This window comes from Delphinapterus leucas, chromosome 15 (genome assembly GCF_059928025.1).
Source record: "Delphinapterus leucas isolate spDelLeu-1000000601 "Yukka" chromosome 15, BTC_Dleu_Yukka2, whole genome shotgun sequence".
NCBI classification, from domain to species: Eukaryota; Metazoa; Chordata; class Mammalia; order Artiodactyla; family Monodontidae; genus Delphinapterus; species Delphinapterus leucas.
Window position 1 is genome coordinate 31,758,752 of NC_143143.1, and position 21,435 is coordinate 31,780,186.

Consider the following 21,435-nt stretch of genomic DNA (forward strand, 5'->3'; position numbering starts at 1 on the left):
AAATTTATCAGGCTGTAGAAAGTACCTGGAACAAGAATAATCACAATGGCAATAAGGATAAGCTTTCTTGTACCCCAGATGCGTGAGAAGCATAGCGCTATGGATTTTACTTATTGTATCATTTACTTCTCTTCATAGCCTTTGCGGGGGGGGGGTGGTTTCATTTATCCTATTTTTATCATATGAGGAAACTTTGGTTCCTGAATGTCAGGTGACATCTCTAGGGTCACCCAGAGATATAATGGGAGACCCAGGCTTTGATACCAGATCAGTCAGACTCCGAGCAAGTGCCATGGACCCTGATAAGATTACAAATCCAGTTATCATCCCTCAGGTGTTATGAAATCCATACTTGTAGAAAATAGGTGAAAAGTTCATAGTAGGGCATCTGCAGAGCATGGGTTGGCCAAAGAGTTTGTTTGGGCTTTCCTGTAACCCAATAAATAATTATTTGAAGAGTCTTCCTTTTCACCTATCAGTGGTCATTCTGGCTTACACACAGGATGGGACAGTGGAGGGTCATGGTTTGCCAGTGTGGGATCACCACTTCTGTGAACAAATAAACACAGGGACTCTAAGTGTTGCCTTTCCTGTGTTGGGAAGGAAACATTTTCTTTCTACCCTTCTAGGTCCTGTGGCTGGTCTAACAATACAAATGAAATAAGGCAGATTAACAGGAGAAAAACAAATTTAATTACATACTACACACAAAGTATACAATTTAATGAGTTCGGACATATGTATATACCACCAAAACCATCACCCAGATCAAAATAGTGAACCCCCAAGGGTTTCCTGGTGGCCTTCTGTAGTCCTTCCCTGTTCTACCCCCATCCCCACCCTGGCCCAGGGTCATCACCGATCTGCTTCCTATTCTTACAGTCAATCCCATATCCTGGTGGGTATTCTTGCATCCAACTGTATTTTATTTATTATATTTTGTTTTTCCCACTCTGTGTGTGGAAGACAAGTAAACAACACCCAGAAGTTTGGGTGGATGCACTCCTGGCCTTCTGAGCAGCCCCTGGGTGCAAGGCTTCCCTTGAGTGGCATCTGGACACCACCCCTACTCCCAACGTCTTTGCATGGCACTGTCTCTTATTGATGGTTTCCAAATCCCCAAGAGTCAACACACCAGGCTTACAGGACAGAGAGGAGAGTGATGGAGAGAGAGAGCCTTTGAGAGCAGCCCCTCCCGAGATAAGGAGCACAGCTGTTCGGTGGATGTGTTCCTGGAACTCACATGATGTACGGTACACAGTTTCACATGAATCATTTACCGCTATGCTCGCAAAAGGCTTTAAAAAAAAGAACATACATATGGCATGTCACTCTTTCCCCATAGTACCATCTTCCTTTATTTTAGAGCATGACTTCTCCAGAAGTGAAGCGGTCTTGGAGGTAGTGAATTTAAACAGTTTGGCATTGGATTAGGCCCTGATTTAAAGTTTTATTTTTAATATTAAAAAGAGGAGTGTTACTTTTATATCCAGGAGAAGCAATGAGTTAACAAATAAAAAATTGATTAGAGACAGGCTGCTATCTCTGAGATGATAGTATGATGTTAGAACTCGGCTTTCAAAAGCCTAAAACCCAGTCAGTGGGTCATTAGCTCAGCAGGCAGTCAAACTAAATAAGAGCGATTTCGGGATGGGCAATGTCTGTGGTCTTCATTTTTTCAAGGTTTCAAAAATTAGCTGAGCACTTTCCCAGATGGAGAGAATACTTATTCTTAATGGCTACGGTCATGGTTATGTTGAGTAAATTAAATTTCAGTGATGCTTTGGAGTCTTACAGGCAGTGTTTCTTCCCCAATTTTACTAGCACACGACGTGAAGAGAAAAGTTTGGAGAAGAAATGAAGTATTCTAGTATTACTCAGTTCATGTCTGGGATGAAGTTTTCATTTTAATCATGCCATTAAGCCCCAAGGCTGGAATTCAAGGTCATGGATTATAGCATGCATGCACTTGTCGTTTTCATCTACATATAGGGACATTTTCCTTTTTTGGCAATGCCACACTCCTATGCCCTGATGGGTTGTTCCTTGTCTTATACCATAAGAATGGAAACCTCTATGAGGATGCTAATCCAAACTTGGCCAATCAGAGCACCCCAACCCTCCCAGGCACAGTGATTGGTCCAAGGAGGACCAATCAGAATCCTTCCCTGGCTTTTGCTATGTCTTCACTACATGGTTTCACTGTGTGAGCAAGAAGCCATAACTTTAGCTGGTTTTTCTAAGCTGAAGCAATATAGGTTCAAGGCTGCCAGATGGCAACTACCCCACCAAACGGAGGGAGCAATTGGAAGTATGAAAAAATATATGAGGGCTAAACACAATGTGAAACAGAGCGGAGGGATGGAGAAAGATAGAGCTCTGACAGCATCGCATACTGGTGGAGTCAGGCATGCCTAAAGTCAGGGCTTAATGTTTCTTGCTGTTGTTGAGCCAATCTGAGTTGGGTTTCTGCCCCTGCAACTGAAAGGATCTATGCTAATCTCATGTTATACGGAAAGTCTTTCCCCCAGGTAGTCTGAGTTTGGGATAAAAGACTGACCTCCCAAGGAAAATCATGCTCTACATTTTAGTATTGATACTTTAACTTTCCCAACTTTTGAGTTCTCTTGGAGATTAGAAAGTACCTTTTAGCATCATTTTGGGTTGATAGGGCAGTTAAAAGAGTACAGACGTTGGAATCCTTTAGACCTGGGTTGGAATCCTGGATTTTTCAGCTAACTGCTTGGGTGGGTCGCTTCCTCTTTTTGAGCCCCAGGCTCCTCGTATGTAAAATGAGGATGGGTTAGTAATAGTTCGCAGAGTATGGCAACCCGGCCCACCTAGATAATTAAATCAGAACCCCTGGGAATGAAGTTTAGGCATGGATTTTTGGCAAAAGCATCCCACCTGATTCTACTGTGCAGCTGGGTATAAAAACCTCTAGAGTTGATGAGATCTAAGGCAGGAGCTCTCAAAGTCTAGGCTGCATGCCAATCACCCTGACTCAACACTAGCCACCGAAATTCCAAAGCTCTGTGGAGGGTGGGTTTTGGTACCTATAAGACTTTGTGGGGTTTTTTTTAATTTATTTTTTTAAAACATATTCTTTTTGATGTGGACCATTTTTAAAGTCTTTATTGAATTTGTTACAATATTGCTTCTGTTTTATGATTTGGGTTTTTGGTCGCAAGGCATGTGGGATCTTAGCTCCCCGACCAGGGATTGAACCTGCACCCCTTGCACTGGAAGGCAAAGTCTTAACCACTGGACCGCCAGAGAAGTCCCCATTTTGCTTTACTTTAAATCCTCTAAACCAGGAAGGAACAGAACTTTCTAGATGGTAATATATTGAGGCTAATGAAGGAGAAAAGGAGGGGTGAATATTTAGTGCACATCTTCTATGTTCAGAGCAGTTTATGTGCATTTTCTTACCCTTTTCTCACAACTGCCCTTCAAGGTAATTCTATTTTTCTCTATTTTACTAACAAGGAAGGGGGGCTTCATTTGGTTAAGTGCATTGGCCCACAACCAAGTGTAGGCGCTGAGATTCACACTTGGGGTAGAGTGGCTCTAATGCTGTGTTGCCTGGCATTGGGGGGGATGTGCATTTGCGGATCTGCAAACCCAAAGCAGAGTCTTCCGGGCTGTTTTCTGGGTGGTGTGCATGCAGACTCCAGAGCACTATGATGGTTTCCAAGAACAGTTTCAATAGGTGAGCATTCTCCGTGGTTCTCCAAATTCAACCTAGCTTGGAACTCCCTCCTGCCATTAAAAAATCCAATGTCTCACTTTTTAACATGGGGTTCGATTTTTGTTGCCAAGTGGGAGGTGAGTGACTTTTCCAGAACCAAACCTCTCAGTGCTACACACCGCATTTAATTCTCACCAAAACCCTTTCGTTTCACCCACATGAAAATTGAGCCCCAGAGGGGCTGATTAAGTTGGCTAAGTTTGCACAGTTGGGAAGAAGATAGATGATAACAGAGTTGAAATGTCGATGGAGAGAAATTTTTAAAAAGAGGCAAAAGACCTCTCTACCCACTGAATTTTGCTGTCCGTGTTTCCATTCGGGCTACTGCATGTCTAAGTCTCTCAGAGCAAATGGAAATCACTATTATTTGCTTATATCAGCTTTCATGAGTCATTCTTTTTCTAAGTGATGGAAAAAATGATAAAAAGAAAGGAGGATTTTTTCTTCTACCAGGTAGGGCACAAACAATTTTGAATTTCAATCTCAGAAGATTGCAACTGACACTGAAAGTTTTGTGGGTTTTTCATTTTTCCTTCTTACCTCCTTTTCTCACAAAGCAAAAGCTTGTGCTCTGTCTCTCGATGTCTCTCGGTCTTTAGGGGGAGAGGGGAAGAACAGGGCTTGGGAAAAAAAGGAAATAGTCCAAAGAACAATGCATCATCTAGTCATGCAGTTTAGGAAAATAAAACAGGGAAAAGCAGCAGCAAGCCAGTTAGCTGACAGCCCTGTCCCGCTGAGCGGCAGTGTCCTCTGGTGCTGAAATCCTACTTGCAGTAATGAATTTCCCTGCTGCTCGGCAGCCTAGGAGTGTTTGGGGGAGATAAAAATCAAGCTGTATGCAGTGCCTCTGACCAGTTTTTCAGTTCCGGACAACTTCCTGGTGTGGCTGCAGAGAGTTTGCCTTTCCGGATGTGAGCATGAGGGTTTCGTGCGCTGATCTGAAATTGCTATCTGCTTTTTTCTTTTTTTTTTAATTCTCCTTTAAGGGTTACTGGAGTCTGCGTGCTTTCCAACCGTCACCTGCCCGCAGCACCACCGTGACCCTACTTCTTGGGTCTCTGCTCTTCTGTTTTCTACCCGCGGTCCTGTTGTTTCTTCTTTCTTAGAGGCTGGGGAATTCTCTTGCTCTCCCTGGCTTTTTGCCTCATGCAGGCAACGCACCATCTGCCTGCCTCAGTCAGAGAGCTGGGATGTCAAAGTCACAGGCACGGGCTGGGGACCCTGAGGATAATCATGGGAGGGTGGTCTGCACTCTCAGAGGCGGACTCTGGGACCATCCTGATTTCCACCTTTTGAACAAGTGTAGGAAGTCATGGCCAAGTTACTTACCTGGGATGCCGCAAGGATTAAGTGCCAAGTGTCTGTATTGTTCAGCATGGAGCAGCAAGAACTTTGGAGCCAGACAGCTGATGCCCAAGGCTTGGCTGCACCATGTAGAGCCGTATCCCTTGGGCATCACCAGGTTTGCTTAAGCTTCTGCTCCCTGGTGGGTAGAGCGGGTAATAATAGTACCTACCTTGCCAGTTCTTGAGGATTAAATGAGATCATAATAACTATGATGTTGATAAGTTCCATTTGCTGATTGCTTCCTCTGCCAGTATCTATGTGCTTTACAAGAACTAGCATATATATTTATGGTCCACTAATGGGTATATTGTAGCTATGCTAATGCATAAAAATAAACATATTACATATTATAAAGCTTTTGGTATCCATGTGTGTATACAAAGAGATTTTGGATGTATAAACTGTATAGATTATACATACATCTGTATGTATAATTGTGTTACATATCATATAGATATGGAATATATATTATTTGAATCTATGCAATATATATGGACACAGATAAATTATACAGATAGATATAGAAATGATTTATTACTAAAAAGAAAAAATGCTATATGCCAGGCTAAGTGCTTCACACTTTTGAATGCATATCATTCTCATAAGAACCCTATGAGGTGGGTATTATTTATTATCTGCATTTTATAGGGAATGTAACTGAAGCACAGAGAGGCTAAGAGGCCTTCTGAATGCCTCTCATATACATGTCCATGTATAGACAGTTATGTATTTATAGTATATAGATTAAATATGTCTGTTTTGTAGACGGGCTGAGGTGGTATTCAGACAATGTTAGCTGGTCTTGTTATTTGTTTTATCCTCAGTACAAGCGATAACATTTGTTACCTTTAGGGAATGACACCATTAGTTTTAAAAGAACCCTGGTTGTTTTCATCACAATACCACTTTGCTGTCCAGAAAATATTTCCCCTTTGAGAGGGTCGGTAAATTCCCTTCTCTAGGCCAGATACCCGTGATCAAAGCAGCCTGGATTTCCTAGGCCGTAAGAGTCAGAGACACACCTCTGGTTCCCCCACCCCAACTTTCCAGGAGGGTGATTGGGACACAGCATATAAGGTAAGACTGGGCTCTCCTAGGAGACTCCTCAAAGGTGCCCCGGGGCCACTGCTCCTGGTCACCCCCCCAAATCTCTATTCTTTAGGACTGCAAAAAAGCAATGAGAAACCCTGGCCTTTGGTCCAATATCAAGCATCACGTTAAGCGATTGTACGATGAGAATTTCATATCCCTCAGAGAATACTGCGCCTTGTGAATTTAAATACAAATTTCCTAAATATGTAATATATAGTGTATAACACATAACACCATACATGCACACACATGTATCATCCAGCAATGAATAAAAAACAGAAAAAACACCTTCGTTTTCCAACAAAAATGATTGTTTTATCTCTTCCCTAGAGAGATTATTTTTTTAGTCCTAATTCTTGACTTTAAGTGTGAAAAAATAATCACAGGCTGTCATGAGAAAGGGTAAGAATATGCATGGATATATGCACGTGTAGGTCTGTGCTTGTGTATACGTACACTCGTGCACACACGATTGGCTCCGCCGATGTTACAAGGGTCAGATCCGGAGGGGGGACAAGCCATGAACACAATTAGGAAGTTCACTGAAGGATGGGACCTCCAATACTCAACCCTGGGAGTCCTGGAAGCAGATGGGGCCCAGGAATCTGCTTTTTCAACCAGCTCATCAAGTGTTTCTGAGAGAGAACGTCTCTGGATGGTACATTGGAGGGACATGATCACAGCAGGAAAGGGCTTTTGCTTGTGTGTGCATGAGTGCATGAGCACAAGCACGTGTGCATGGGAAAGCAATGTGCTTACTGGAGCTCTGTTTGCAGGAAAAGTAGCTACGTGCCAGGAAGTAGCAACACTCTTTGGGTACCAGCTTAAAGAATCCAGGTTGTCGGGATGTTGAGTGGGAAAATGGGACTTAGAATGGTCTAAGCTAATGGAGTCAGATTTGTGATGCATATTTTTAAAATATTTTTTTTAATTTATTTTTTATTTTTGGCTGTGTTGGCTCTTCGTTGCTGTGCACGGGCTTTCTCTAGTTGCGGTGGGTGGGGGCTACTCTTTGTTGTGGTGTGCGGGCTTCTCATTGCGGTGGCCTCTATTGTTGCGGAGCACGGGCTCTAGGCGCGTGGGCTTAAGTAGTGGTGGCTCACGGGCTCTAGAGCACAGGCTCAGTAGTTGTGGCACACGGGCTTAGCTGCTCCGCGGCATATGGGATCTTCCCGGACCAGGGCTCGAACCCGTGTCCCCTGCACTGGCAGGCGGATTCTTAACCACTGCGCCACCAGGGAAGCCCTTTAAAACATTTTTTAACATGGAGAAGGTTTTCCTATTTAATTAAAATACAGTTCTAAGAAAAAAAGTTACAGATGAGATGAGGCTCCGACTACCTCCCAGGCATTGTCCACAAAACAAATAAGTACCAGCCTCTGTTTATACACAAAGCCTGTGCATCGCACCTAGTGGGCATCACCTCATGACCTTCCCCTGGCCCGTTAGCTCACCTCTGCCCACAATCCAGGTGGAGGAGATGGGTGGGCGTCAAGCACTGGCGTCCACTGATCGAGTCTTGTAAGAAACCGTTTCACCTCTGCCATCCATTTTTTATTTTCTTTACAACTTGACGTGAAATATATGTGCTTATCTCCGTTTTAGAGAAGAACCTGATTTGGGAGATTCACCTCTATTTATATCCTCCTATTTGGATGGGGCAGGGACTCAGCTGTAAGCCAGCGTTTTAGGAGATGGCCATCATCTCCCTCACCATGTGCCAGGATAAAGCTAGGGACTTATTTTTTTTGAAATTAATACAGCCTCACATATTTCGTAAGGAGAGTATTAGATGCCCAAGTTCACCATCACCACCACCACCATCAATAATGAGAGAGAATTTTTGGAAGAAGACGCAAGCTTCCCGGCCAACAGTCACTAGACGTGACTTTAGGCGGATCGTAGGACCCTTCCTTATCGTCTTCATTTATACAATCGGGGTAACACTGTCTTCAAAGATCAATGGACATAGAGCAAATGGAAGTTGACTTAACTTGTACAGTCCCATGTATAAGGAGTTTACAGAGAAGGGACCACTGAATATACTTGAAATGGTATAATGAATGCTCTGAAGACAACTGCGTTGTGGGGAAAAAAAAAATCAGCCTTTGGCTCGTAGAGCAAGACTTCTAAAATTGCTGAAATTTCCCATTGGGCCAGGAGAACAGGGACCCATTGTGGAATGTTGGACCTGCCACTGGCTTGCTGTGTGGTTCAGATAAATTAACCTCTTTGGTCTCAGTGTCCTCACCTGTAAGCAATGAGCTTACAATTTATGAAGTCCCACTGTAAGCCCTTCCCATATATGCTTTTATTCCACATCTCAGTATTAAAGGGTAGGTGGTCTTCTCATCCTGAATTACGGATGAAGAGACCGAGGCACAGAGCTTTGGTTTAACCTGCCCTTGACTGCAGCTGGCAAGGGACCGAATCAGGATTCAAACTCAGAACACCTGCTTCCAGAGCCGGTATTTTAAAAATCTTTGTGTCTTAACAACTTGATAGCAGTATTAAGTAAATAAGATAGGATTAAGATATTATTAAGATAACTAAATGGGGTAGATAATCCAACCCTGGTGGGAGCATTCAAATAATTAAATGAAATGAGGAACACAAGATTCTTGGTCTTAGTAAGCCCTCAGTAAATGTAAGCTCTACCACTTATTATTTTTTCATCTTCTTCCTACAAGTCTCCCTAAAACTGTTGTACTGGTAACTAAAAGTTGTACTAATAACAGATGTTAGTAGATGTTTCATTTGAAATGTACAGTTGTTGTTGTTGTTTTGTTTTAAACCAAAGACTGATATTGCCATGCCAGGAAAGAGCTAAGCTTAGTTCTGTGTCTTTCTTAAACATCTGTGGTTGGTTCCACCAACTTCTTTGGAAAGATACATGAGGAAGGGGAGCCCTCTGAGCCAGGCAGCCTGTGGCAACCAGGACAGCCCACTGCTCACCTGGGCGGCCCCAACCCATGGCCCCTGGTGGGCACAAGGGCAGCCCTGTGTGGGCGTGATGACTCCACTCCCCCAGGAAACACACAGAAGCCAAAGGACTCAGAACACAACTCATGTGGACCTTTTCAGACTAAGCTTTTATTTTTTGATATTACAAACCAGTTTTCTTTATTCACAAACCACTGTAAGTGATATAAACACTAATTTCTAAAGACAGATATACACATTTTCTGGGTTTGCAGATTGCGTGAGGTGTGTGTTAAGTCACTATATGCCACACATGATAGTAATCTTTTTTCCATAATTCATAATAGCAATAGTTATTTAGATAAATGAAAACATTCCAAATAAATACCGTTTAAAAAAATCCAAAATGTCTGTTTACATCTCTGACATACAGTTTAAAATGACTTATTGGCCTCTTGGAGGAGTGCCTGACAAAAGATTCTGTAACATCAGTTGGCACCCAGGCGGCTCTAAATGATTTTATTAAAACTACATACAATCATGGGGGAAAGTACAGCTCATCGATGAAAATCAAAACTGCAAATTAATTTTACTTGAACCAACACAGTAAGAATTCTATGTTTGTGATTCCAAATACAATGCAAATTCTGGATTTTGAAATCTGAGGCAAATGGGAGACATCACTTGATTCTCCCGAGCCCTCTGTTCCTTCTACCTTGTTCCCCTTTGGGGTCGGATGCGTTAGCATTTTAGTACATCGTTTCCCTTAAAAACATCAACCAGGCACCCACTGTCATGACACCATCTTCCAGGTGGGGGGACGAGAATGCCTCAGGGATGCTCTAAAACACCCTCACGCGCCCCCGCCCCCGCCAAATCAATCTGGTGAAAAGAACATTTTTTTCTACTTTTGGCCGCTAAGCAGTTTTTTTCCCCCGTTTCTCTCTTTTTGCAAGATCACGGTGATCTGTCTTAGATAGCGAAGCTACAGAAACTCAGTTTTCAAATCTCGTGAAACTTTATTTAATATCCAACCGATCTTACTGCATGCACATAGGATGACAAGAGAAAAGCTGGATCACAAACACTTTTTTTTTTTTAAGTTTTGTTTGGTTTTTGTCTTAAAGCAGAGTTGTTACAGCAGTTTGGCAGGTTCACAGCGGTGAATTGATAGCGTTACTAAAGTGCATGCCATATGGCCTGCACCGCACACATGGACATTTTACCTATGGCAGCAAAACTACTGGGGACGACTTGCTGCAGGATTTTTTTTTTTTTTTATTTAAGTACAAAAACAGGAAGGTCTGTGACACCCAACTTAGATTAACTTTGTAAACAGGACAACATGGAAAGACTTCAAACAGAAGAAGTATACAGACAAACTGCAATTTTTCGGCTGTGTCATTCGGGCCCTGCTTCAGAGGTGGGGGGACTTTGTTCTTTGGGGGATGTTGAGGGTGGACCTACTTTTTTGCTTCCTTCTGACAAGTGTCCTGGGCCTTGGAGACAAAAAAAGAAACAAACTAAAGATACTGATTTGAGAGAATCCTTGGGGACCAGGAGAAATGGGAGGGCGGGCTCTCACGGACTGAAAAATTGCAGGTTGCTTACACGACACGGTCATGTTTCAAAAAGTACCAAGCGGATGAAAGTACCATGATCATCTCTACCCAATGACTGCAATACTTGTAAAATGCTTCTATAAATCCGAATGTGATTATCATGTAATTCCATAAAAATTATACGTCTGTCTGTAACAGTTGTTCTACGAGGCTAAAACTAAAGCTTCATATGACTGTTTCTAGAACTTAACAATGCCACTGCACAGATGTAAATTTTATACATTTTTTTTCACTGGTACAAAGAATTTAAGTTTTTATTACTTTCTTTTTTTTGGAAAAAAAGAAAAAAATAGAAACAGTGCTTTTTATCACCTTTTTATTAATGTTATTTTTTTTCCCTCCCATAATATAAAAGTCAGCAATGATATCAATAATTTATTATACTGGAAGAAATATAAAAAGAATGCTTGTGGATGGCCTAACTACCAGTCTTTTGCCTAAATAACTAGCGGCTGGTTAAGAAGCTGAATACCGCCGGGTGGAATGGTTTAAAGGGTGGGTTTGCACAGCTGCATTCAGCTCGGATGCACAAGTGTTATTAGAAGCATCCCCTTAACAACATAACCTTTGGCTTGAACTGACAACGAGTGACTTAGAACCGTTGCTATATGGTTGTTGGTGCAGTGTGGGTCGTTTAGATTCATCAGTTACTATTTTTTTTTTCTTTCAGCCAAACCCCAGTCCCAACCCCCTCGGTGCCGCCCACCCTTCCCCTTTCATAAAATAAAATAACGCAGATGCAGAAGAACATGACTCCTGTAGTCACTTACACGCTTCCCAAACAGCTGATAGCCCCAGTAGCTTAATATTCAGCATATATAATTCATTTACATGAGAGAGCACTCTGGACATGGCCCTACACCAGTTTTTAGTCATAGCTAGCATCTCCCTAGATCAACCACAAAAACTCCTACAGCCAGCAACCAAACTACGGAACCTTCAGGAAATGAAAGACCCACAATATTAAAATACACAGAACAAAATATCTGAGGTATAAGATAAAAAATGTACTTTTTTTCCTCTTTTTATTTTTTTTTTAGATGCTAAAATGATGCACTACTGCATGTATTGCAATACCCAGGCCTCGGAAAGCTCCCTTTCTCCCCACATTGGAAGGTTTTTATGGTTTTGTCATTTAGTATGGAGCAAAACGGTTGTATCCCCCTCGGTATATACTAGCCTGCAATGAAGAAAGAACGAGACCCACATCATCAGCATGGCTCCTAGTCTTGGCATCAGTCAAGGGTGCAAAAGCATTCTGAAACAAAGCAATTTAAGGGGTGTGTTTTTTACATTTTCCTTTTGTAACACATGGATCATCAAAAGAGACTAATGTGAAAAACAGACACTCAGAAACAACCAAGATGGAGGCACCCCCTACCCATCCCAGGTCACTCTTAGAGAACTGAAGATAGGGCCAATCCTGACCTCCCCCAATAGCTCCTTTTAGCGAAAAATCCCTGTGAAACCAAATTCCGTCGGCCAGCCCTGTGAGCTAAAAGGACTCGGGTACAAATGGACCACTGAACGACTGGGACTCTCATTGTGTTGGCTTGCTTGTTTGATTCATTAATAATACTATGTTCCGTCGGGAAAAGCTCTATCTACACTCGAGAAGTCGAATGCAGATGACTTACTGAATGTAGTCATTCAACGCTCCTTTCCAACACATTCCCCAAGTGGACTGGGTGTTGAAGCGGAGCTGATTGAATGCAAAATCAGGATGAAAATGTAAATCAGCTTCTCACTTGACTTGGCTGAACCATCTGTATGGAAGTTGCTCTTGAGAGAGGAGTTGTGCAGATGAATTACTTGATGTCACTAAACTTGTGCAAAATAATAGGTTTCCAAATCATGGCGGAATTTCTACGACCAAGCTCCAGGCAACTGTCTGGCCATGGCGTTAGATGGCTTGGAGGTGGCACTTAACTATTTCCTTTTGCGAAAAGTTTTGGCGATTCAAATGAATGCCTATGGGGATTTAGTTTTAGGAGAAGGACTGATATTCTCGATCCCAAGCAGAAAACTGCATGCCAAAAGCTTTGTAATGATTGCATACGCTCTCACGTGATGGGCACGTCTTACTGTACGTTTTAGTGCATAGAAGTTTGAACAAGTACAGGCAAATTCACCCCCCCACCTCCCAGTGTTGCCCTCCCCCCGCCCCTCCCAAAACAAAAACCCAGACCCCCCCCCCCAAAAAACAAAAGACAACCCCCAAACTGATTCCTTCTAATTCCTTATGTACTAGGCACACACACAAAGTGTGCCCTTCTCTCTATTTTCTTTCCTGGGCGACTATGACTTTAAACATGAATTGTAATAGGGGAGGAGAGGCAGTCAGATTCTCAGCTGCCTGACAGCAGAGGCCTGGAAGTGTGCAGCTTAGCTCCTCTGAAGTCTGTGCTGGGGCTGGAACCTTGGGGCTATGTGAATGAGCAGCAAGGGAGGGAGAAAAAAAAAGAAAAAAAAAGTTCTGCATTGACACTGCATTCTGTTAGTGATGGATTTAATTATCAAAATGACTAATTATTCCATTAAGGTAAGTGCTCGGCTAGGTGAGACTTGCGAAATGAGAAATATAATAACTTACATGCACTACATTGCCAAGAAATTAAGACATTTATCAAGTTTACCGGGAGGATTAATGTGGCATTTTAGCTGCTGTTAGCAGGAGACAAATTCAATTAAGGGAAAGTGAGAGGACGTCAACCGTCAACCCATCCTAAGGTCCCAGCTGTGGGGAGGGATGGGAGGCAGGAAGAAGTGAGGAAGAGGAGGAATTGGTACTCACCATGGCACCAACGCCGTAGGTGGGGGCTGGAGCAAGTGTGTGGTGGTAGGGGTCGGTAGCATAAACTCGTCCGTAACTGAAAGGAAGACAGAGGTGAAGATTAATCCATAATATGCAATTATGAAGTAATAATAACAACCATAAAACACAAAATACCAAGACAGTGTGGAGGGGCCCTATTCATCTTGAGAAATAAGAAACATATTCCAATCAGCCCTGTAACATGAGAAAAGTCCATCTTATACAACACATTCCTTTGTCCATTTAACACCGCTGGTGATAAAGGGGTGTGTGTGTGTGCGTTTCCTCTCTCTCGCACACCCCTCGCTACACTGCTCAGGTAGGTACCTCGAAGACGGAGGGAGGCAGACAGAGGAAACAATTTGAAAGAGTGGTTTTAAGAAAGCCAGTAACCACAAAGGACAAGCTATAATCAAGAGAAACTGTCCTCTTCTCCTAATATAGCTGTCACCAATCAAGCGAGACAGGGTGGATCAAAAAGAGTGAAGCAACCCAGTCTGTACACTTAGGGTCCAACATCTTAGAATGGGAAAGAACAAATGGATTCAAATAGATGCATCCTTAAAGGATCCGTGGGACCGCTGCCCCACCACTCAAGAATTACAGCCTGATTTGATTTTGGTTCTCTCACCCCAGAACTTCTATCTCATCATCTACAGCCAGGTTCTGGCAAGGGACATGTTTCAAATAATATATTTCTTGATGCCATTTCCTTATCTGAGTTTTTTATTTTCCTCCCTCTCTCTCTCTCTCCCATCCTCCTCCCTCCACTTCCCTGACTCCCAGCACAGGTTTTTAGAATAAAAATGTAGAAGGGATGGAAGCCTAATGCATTGGATAGCTACAAAGTGTCTGGAACTGAACAGTGCAACAAATCAGAAATTAGGGTTCAGAGAAGTCGAGTCACTTGCTCAAGGTCACAGAGCTAGACAGTCAGAGCTGATCCTTGAATCTCTCAGGGCAACTATCACACCTTTTCCATGGTTCCAGGTACCCTTTGTTGAATGGCCTGCCAGAGATCTTCTTGGAGAGAGTTTGAACATTGCTGTTTTGCTAACGATCAAAGCTGAGATGCAGGCTAGGTTAGGTGAGGGTCCCTGGAAGCAGAGCCCGAAATGGAGATTCTTCCGTACCTGGTTTGTTGAGGGGGTGCTTTCAAGAGGAGAGAGTGGCGAGCAGGTCGGAGAAAGGGAAAACAGAGAAGCAAGGACATATGTGGTCTGAGCCGGAGTTTAGCTTCTACCTGATCCTGAGAGTTGCACCCCAGAGCTGATCCCATCTGGAGGCAAGTGGGTTGGTTTTTTAATGTTCATGTACATTAAGCATTAGCTGTGGGCTTCCCAGAAGGGCAGAGAATAACTTCCTAGTTGAAGTGACTCTTTCTCTGCCAAAGAGGCAACTGGGTGCCATCAGTGACCAACATTCACAGCGGGGAGGGGTACACCAGCCACTAAACGGGGTAGATGTGGATTATCCACAGCTGTCAAGTCTTGAACTTTCCTTTAAAGAATGAAGGAACAAGGCAGGAAGAAATCGTTTGCCTGTGCTATCAACCCTGGAGTCTAATTTGCGTGGACCTTATTCTTTTCCTTCCCTATCTTCCCCCACCTGTCTTCCAATCTTCTTTCTCATAGTTGATGGATAAGAACGTACTGGACAGATCTCACACCATGGAGCCTGGGAAGGTGGGAAGAAGCTGGGGGAAGAATCTTCTAACTCTCAGGCTGAGTTAGACTCCAGATGGAAAAAAATATATGACTATACCAAGTTCTCACTGGACATGTCTTACTCCCAAGCCCTCCTTTTGCTTGTTTCAAAGGTCCCTGAGCTCAGATTAATCTACATGAGTCTTTGTCCTGATCCTCAAAAATAGTGACATGGGGCTTTCCTGGTGGCGCAGTGGTTGAGAGTCCGCCTGCCGATGCAGGGGACACGGGTTCATGCCCCGGTCCGGGAAGATCCCACATGCCACGGAGCGGCTGGGCCCGTGAGCCATGGCCGCTGAGCCTGCGCGTCCGGAGCCTGTGCTCCGCAGCGGGAGAGGCCACAACAGTGAGAGGCCCGCATACCGCAAAAACAAAACAAAAAAGTAGTGACATGAATAGATGTTTCTTTTCTGAGATGACTCTCTCAGCGAAACTAACAAATTGTCAACCCCCTCTTGCTTTTCATTCCTCGGGACACCCCTCATGCCTTTGACTCATCGAAAATGGCCTTTCATCAAAGATTCTCCCTGTCTGGGAGAAAAAGAAAACAGATGTACGTCCAAGACAGGGTGTGTTAAAACAAGAAGAATGATGACGTTTTTGAAAAAACTCTTTTATTCGTGGAGGTCACTCATGAAACCCGGGCCTCTCTACCCATTATTAGAAGTAGATACTAATAGGGGGAAAAGAACACGATGGATAACTTTGGTGTTGATTTTCATTTCATGAGAAAATAAAGTCTGTCATGGGTCTGGAGAAAAAAACTGTTAATAGGATTATTTTTTATGTACTTTCATCTGGCAAAGCTGGTTGTAGGAACAGGCCGTAAACAGCAAAGGCAAACTAAAACTGCTTGGACATTTACTACGTGAAGCCACAGCATGGTGTTCCTTCAAAACAAGTGGGAAAATGCAAACTCAGAGCAATGATGATTCGTTTTTTAATTTGGGGACCGGTTTTACTGTGGCAAAGCGTCCTCTTTTGGGGAGACAACAGATTGGCAGTCTGAATGTATTCCCTGAAAACGCAGCCCCACTTCTCCTCTCGCATACTTTAATGGTCGGTTCTTATCTATCTATAACCCTGGGCCAAGTTTCAACCCCTGTGGAAAACCCAAGGTAACAGTTTGGCAGTGTTCCCTTCCCAGGCAGAAGAAAAATACAGCAGCACCGAACTAGTCCTTGCAAATGAGCGAGCTCTTTTTTCTCCTCAGGGTGACCTCTACCTTCAGAATCCGATGGTTTTATTATGATTAATAAATTTCATTTCCACAGAGGAAAAGGGACCATGTCAGCTCAAACTGAAAGCAAGGAGGCTTCTTTTCAAATGCTAATCTCTAAACACGCCCTTGTGTGACACTACCATTTAGACACAAGGTTATTAGGGAAGATGTGGACTTGAGCTCTACTCTTACAGCAGGTATGCCAGGCACGTCAGCGACCTCCTATCCTCAGAGCTGGCTCAGCACAGCCCAAAGGAAGAGTGGCAATTCCCAGGGACCTCAATGGGAAAGATGGGTAATGTCGTAAGACCGCCATGTTATGACTAACCCGCGCCTGTGGTCACCCTCCACACCACCCATCCCTGGCCAAAGGGGACAATAGTGCAATCGGGTCATGATGCTGTCTGTGGCCTCACATCCCATCCATCAGAAATTACAGATGAAACATGTCCACTTCACTCCACTCACGCTACCATCACCCTGACATAAGCCACGGGTATTTCATCAGAACCAAATCAAAAACAGGCTTGAGTCTTGTCTCCTTGGTCCTACTCTTGCTTCTTCAATCCACCAGCCATTTATATCTAAACCTATCTGTCTGTCTATCTATCTGTCTGTCCCTATCTATCTATCTGTCTAGCTATCATCTATATCTATCTATCTTTCCATCTATCTAATATAAATCTATATAAATCTAATCATATCTAATTCCTTTGCTTAAAATCCTTCAATGGCTGTCCATCGATCCTAGAATAAAATCCAAACTTTCATGAGCTGCTCCTGGCCCGCTCTCAATCCCATCTTACTCCCCTCTACCCCTCACTCACTGTGCTCCAGACACTCTGGCCTCATCAATACTCCTGGGACGCGTGCAAATTCACTCTCTCCTTAGGACCTTGGCCCGTGCTCATCTTCTATCTGAACTGCGTCCTTTCTTCCTTTATGTCTCAGCTCAAATGTCAGCTCCCCAGTGCTGCCTGCCTCCCTGATCGCTCTTTCTGAAACAAACATGCTTTCCAACCCCATCCCCATCCTTCACCTGATGGAGCAAATCTCCATTCATTTTGTTTCCTTCTCTACCTGATGATGTACCTGTCCCCCTCTGGAATGCCAGTCCCTCGGGGGCTGGAGCCGAGTCTACTTTGTTCCCCCTTTTCTCCCCAGTGTCCAGCACAGCATTGGCCACGGGGCAGGTGAACAAGGGACCAAGCCAATGCCACATGTTGAGTGAAGGCAGCAAGAGGGAGGAGTAAAGAAAGAAGAGAGGCCCGGGAAGAGCCCTGTATCCATCCTAGTGATTCTGTCAGTAGCAAAGATTCTTGCAGCTATGCTTTCTGAAGATTCTAGGTCAGCTGTTCCCAGAGACACTCAAAACCCTTCAAGACGCTCAGAAGAAGAGTTTCTTAAGACTCAAAATACACAGTGTGTCATTTCACATCACCCCTGAGAGTTCACAAAACAGAGGCCAAGTTGCCATAAAGTTCATCAAAGGGAAAGAACAAAGGAATAAAAGAGAACTGCTCTGCTGGCTCGTTCACCGCAGCTTGCGGCCATCGTGAACACTCATGTTTCTTTGACCTTAGCGACAAGTTAAAACCAGGAGGCCAGCCTGCCCTGCGGAGGACAAAGGCCTGGGGCCACAAGATCCAGGTTCAAGTTCTGCCTTTGCAATGTCCTTGCTCAATGACGCAGGGAAATCTCTCTGAGCCTCATTTTCCTTGTTTTTACGTAAAATGGTTTTGTTCTGTCTGAGCTCTGCCTAATTCACAGATAAAGTGCATGAAAGGAAACCAGATACATTTTAAAGCCATCTACAGATAGTGGAGATTATGATACAAGGGTTCTTATACAGAATTTCACAAGCTAACCTTTCACTCCTGCCCAGACTTTTGGTCTGCAGAGGCAACCGAAAGATCCTATTCCAATAGAATCACGTGTAGCTCTAGCAGTCAAGTCACAGATGCTTTTGGAGTCAAGATCTATCTCATTTATGAGTTACAGATGTAGTTGCAATTGCTATATTTGAACTTGAGGTTATGCTGGAGTCAAATGAATAAGTAAGCTGCCTGTTGAATGGGAAACATGAGCCCGTGTTTTTTAAAGTGCTTTGTCAACTCTACTGAGAAATGTAAATACTACTTATTATTAACATCTTCTAAATCCGGCTGCAACTAGCTGGATGTGAAAGAAATATGATAGGGCCACGTTGGTACCCTACCCCAGGGTTTTAACAATCAAGTGATTTTCTTATAGGGACATGGGAAGAACACTGTAATTAGCTTCACTCCACAGAGTTCACTCTATATATTTTAATTCAGAGTCTTTATGCTCCTGGGACCTTTTATTCTTACTTTAGCATCACCTCCCCATGCCTCCTGTCCCACAGATAGCTGGAGGGAATCCCTGTGAGGCAGAAGGATGAATAAAATGGGCTCAGTCCTCAGATGAGGTTCCCAGTGTGGTGTAGGTCTCCTAGACAGCCTCAATGCAGCACGAAGGTGCAAAGGTTTGAGTCCCCACCACAAGGGGAAATGCTACAGAGTATGCATTCAAAACAGGATACCTCACTAGGGATCAGAATGCACGCCCCCAGTGTCTGCAATGCCACTGGGGCTACACTACCCTCCTAATAATATCTAAGATAGAGTCTGGAAGGTGTTTGGGAATTTCACTCATTCAAGTCACACGCCTCCCACACAGTGTACAAACAGGGTCGCACACCATGGCCCTATGGTTCTCACAGTCTGCTATTTGGAGAGTGATGGTTCAGCTAGGAAATGCTCCCCTTTCTTCTCCTGTGGTCATGACCTCAGCGGCTCATTTACTCTTAGTGAAGGCACTCACTAAGGAATATTCCTCTATCACTACAGTAGCTTTCTCTGAGTCTAATCTAGGCAATGGCTTCTATAACTGTAGACCATGGGGGTGACCAGGCTTTAGTCTAAAAGCTTCCCAAGATATATTAGTCAGAGGGATGGTAACAGTCCCATAACTCAAAACCTCTAAGGAAGACAGGGTAGAAATAGAAGAAATGCTCCAAGAGGAAGCACAGGGAGTTATCCCACCCCGGCTCTCCTGCTGCTTGCCTCCTTAGCTTGTATTTGAAATGATTATCTTCGTAAATCACCTTTTTCAGTCTCATGATTCTTTTCCTCAGAAGCAGGAGGGAAAGCCTCTTCTGGGCTCTTTGGCTCCTAGATGGGAAGCCGCAGAGTTTGCTGCTGTACACGGATGCCTGTCCCGCATCTGAACTGTGTGGATGTAAGTAGGCATATACATCCAAAAGCTGCAGAAGCTATGAGAAGCAGATCATATCCATGAAAACTCAGATGGCACCATCCTTGCTATGCCTTCTCAATACAATTCACAACCTCTTCCTTTTACGAACGCAAACAGCACAGGTTTGAGGTAAGAACCCTTATTCTGAATTCATCGGAGCTGAGTACCAGCCTCTGTCTGGGAGTCGAGAAGACACAGTAAGTCCTGCTTTTGGTTACACAGTCCCTCCACTCCAGAATGTCTCCTCCAACAAAAGACGCATGGCCACACTCTCTTTAATGCCAAGGCCACCCTCCTTTTAGAAAGTCTGTTTCACCTTCTATGTGTCCCGACTACAGCTCTACCAAAATCTCCCATCATGTCTTGAAATCAACATGACACCCCAGATGCAGTTTAATCCCCGGGGGACCACAATGAACATTCTGTGTTTGTATCCCCCCGTGAGATCTTCAGTACACTTGCAGAGAAGCAAGGCTGCACAGCAGGTAAGAATTCCTCAGGGTCAGAATTCCTAGAATCAGATTCTGCTTGTGCACTTCCCCTGCTGTAACCTCAGAATGTTTCTCTCCTCTCTGAGCCAGTTTCTCCGTCCATGAATGGAGATAATGATGGTGCAGACTGGCTGTATAAGGCTGTAGTGAGGTTGAAATGAGGGTTGAGGGTCACCGGTTACTGAGAACCCAAACAAGCATCAGTTATTGATGTTGTTAAGATTACTGAGAGGATTGCAGCTCCTGCCCTCTCTCTATTCTATGTGAGGTCCCTCCAGTAAAGCCCCTGGGATACATGTGTCAGAACTACCCCTGAACTGAGTGGTCCTTCTGAAGCCCTGTGTACCAGCACCCTCCACGTCCCATGTAAGCAGATCAAAGATTTTAAGAGGTTAACGAACAGGATGAGAAGGAGATAGACTCTGGGCCCTGTACCCCAGGGATGTCCTTCTAGAGCACGCACGCGCGCGCGCACACACACACACACAGACACAGACACAGACACACACACACAGTCAGAGGCAAAATTAAAACATAAAGTCAAGACACACTACCAATGTCCAGGCTACCCGTCACAATATTTTAATTCCAGGTGGTCTCTAAGAGACCAGTTCTTGGGGCACACACACTCTTTCAATATTCATTTGAGCAAAATGAATGAAAACACGGCTCTCGAACGTTACTCTCCATAGAAATATAACAAGAGCCACAAATGCTGTGACCGCCTGGAGGGGTGGGATAGGGAGGGTGGGAGGGAGGGAGGCGCAAGAGGGAAGAGATATGGGAACATACGTATATGTATAACTGATTCACTTTGTTATACAGCAGAAACTAACACACCATTGTAAAGCAATTATACCCCAATAAAGATGTTAAAAAAAAAAAAAGAGCCACAAATGCGAGCCACAGAGGACATTGTAAGTTTCATAGTAGCCACATTAAAAAAAAAAAAGTAAAAAGAAAACAGGTGCCATTAATTTTTTATATTTTAATTTGACCCGACAGATTAAAAACATTTTAATGTTTTTAAAACACATTTAACGTGTCATCAACATAAAGATGATGAGTGAAATACCTTACATCGTGTTCGTACTAGGTTTTGGAAATCTAGTGTGTATCTGGACCAGCCACATTCCAAGGGCTCCATGGCCACATGGTAATCAGCCACCATGTTGCAGAGGAGGACTC

At 43.7% G+C, this 21,435-nt stretch overlaps 1 protein-coding gene across 1 annotated transcript in view; it reads right to left on the reverse strand.

Annotated features, from left to right (window-relative positions):
* Positions 1-13,012: 13,012 nt before the first annotated feature.
* Positions 13,013-21,435, reverse strand: part of RBFOX1 (RNA binding fox-1 homolog 1) — a 180,694-nt gene continuing 172,271 nt past the window's right edge. Inside the window, exons 12-13 of the mRNA XM_022552334.2 lie at positions 13,529-13,604; positions 13,013-13,160 (exon numbers count right to left, since the gene is read on the reverse strand). Coding sequence (XP_022408042.2) covers positions 13,013-13,160; positions 13,529-13,604 — 224 coding nt within the window. The remainder of the gene's footprint in view (positions 13,161-13,528; positions 13,605-21,435) is intronic.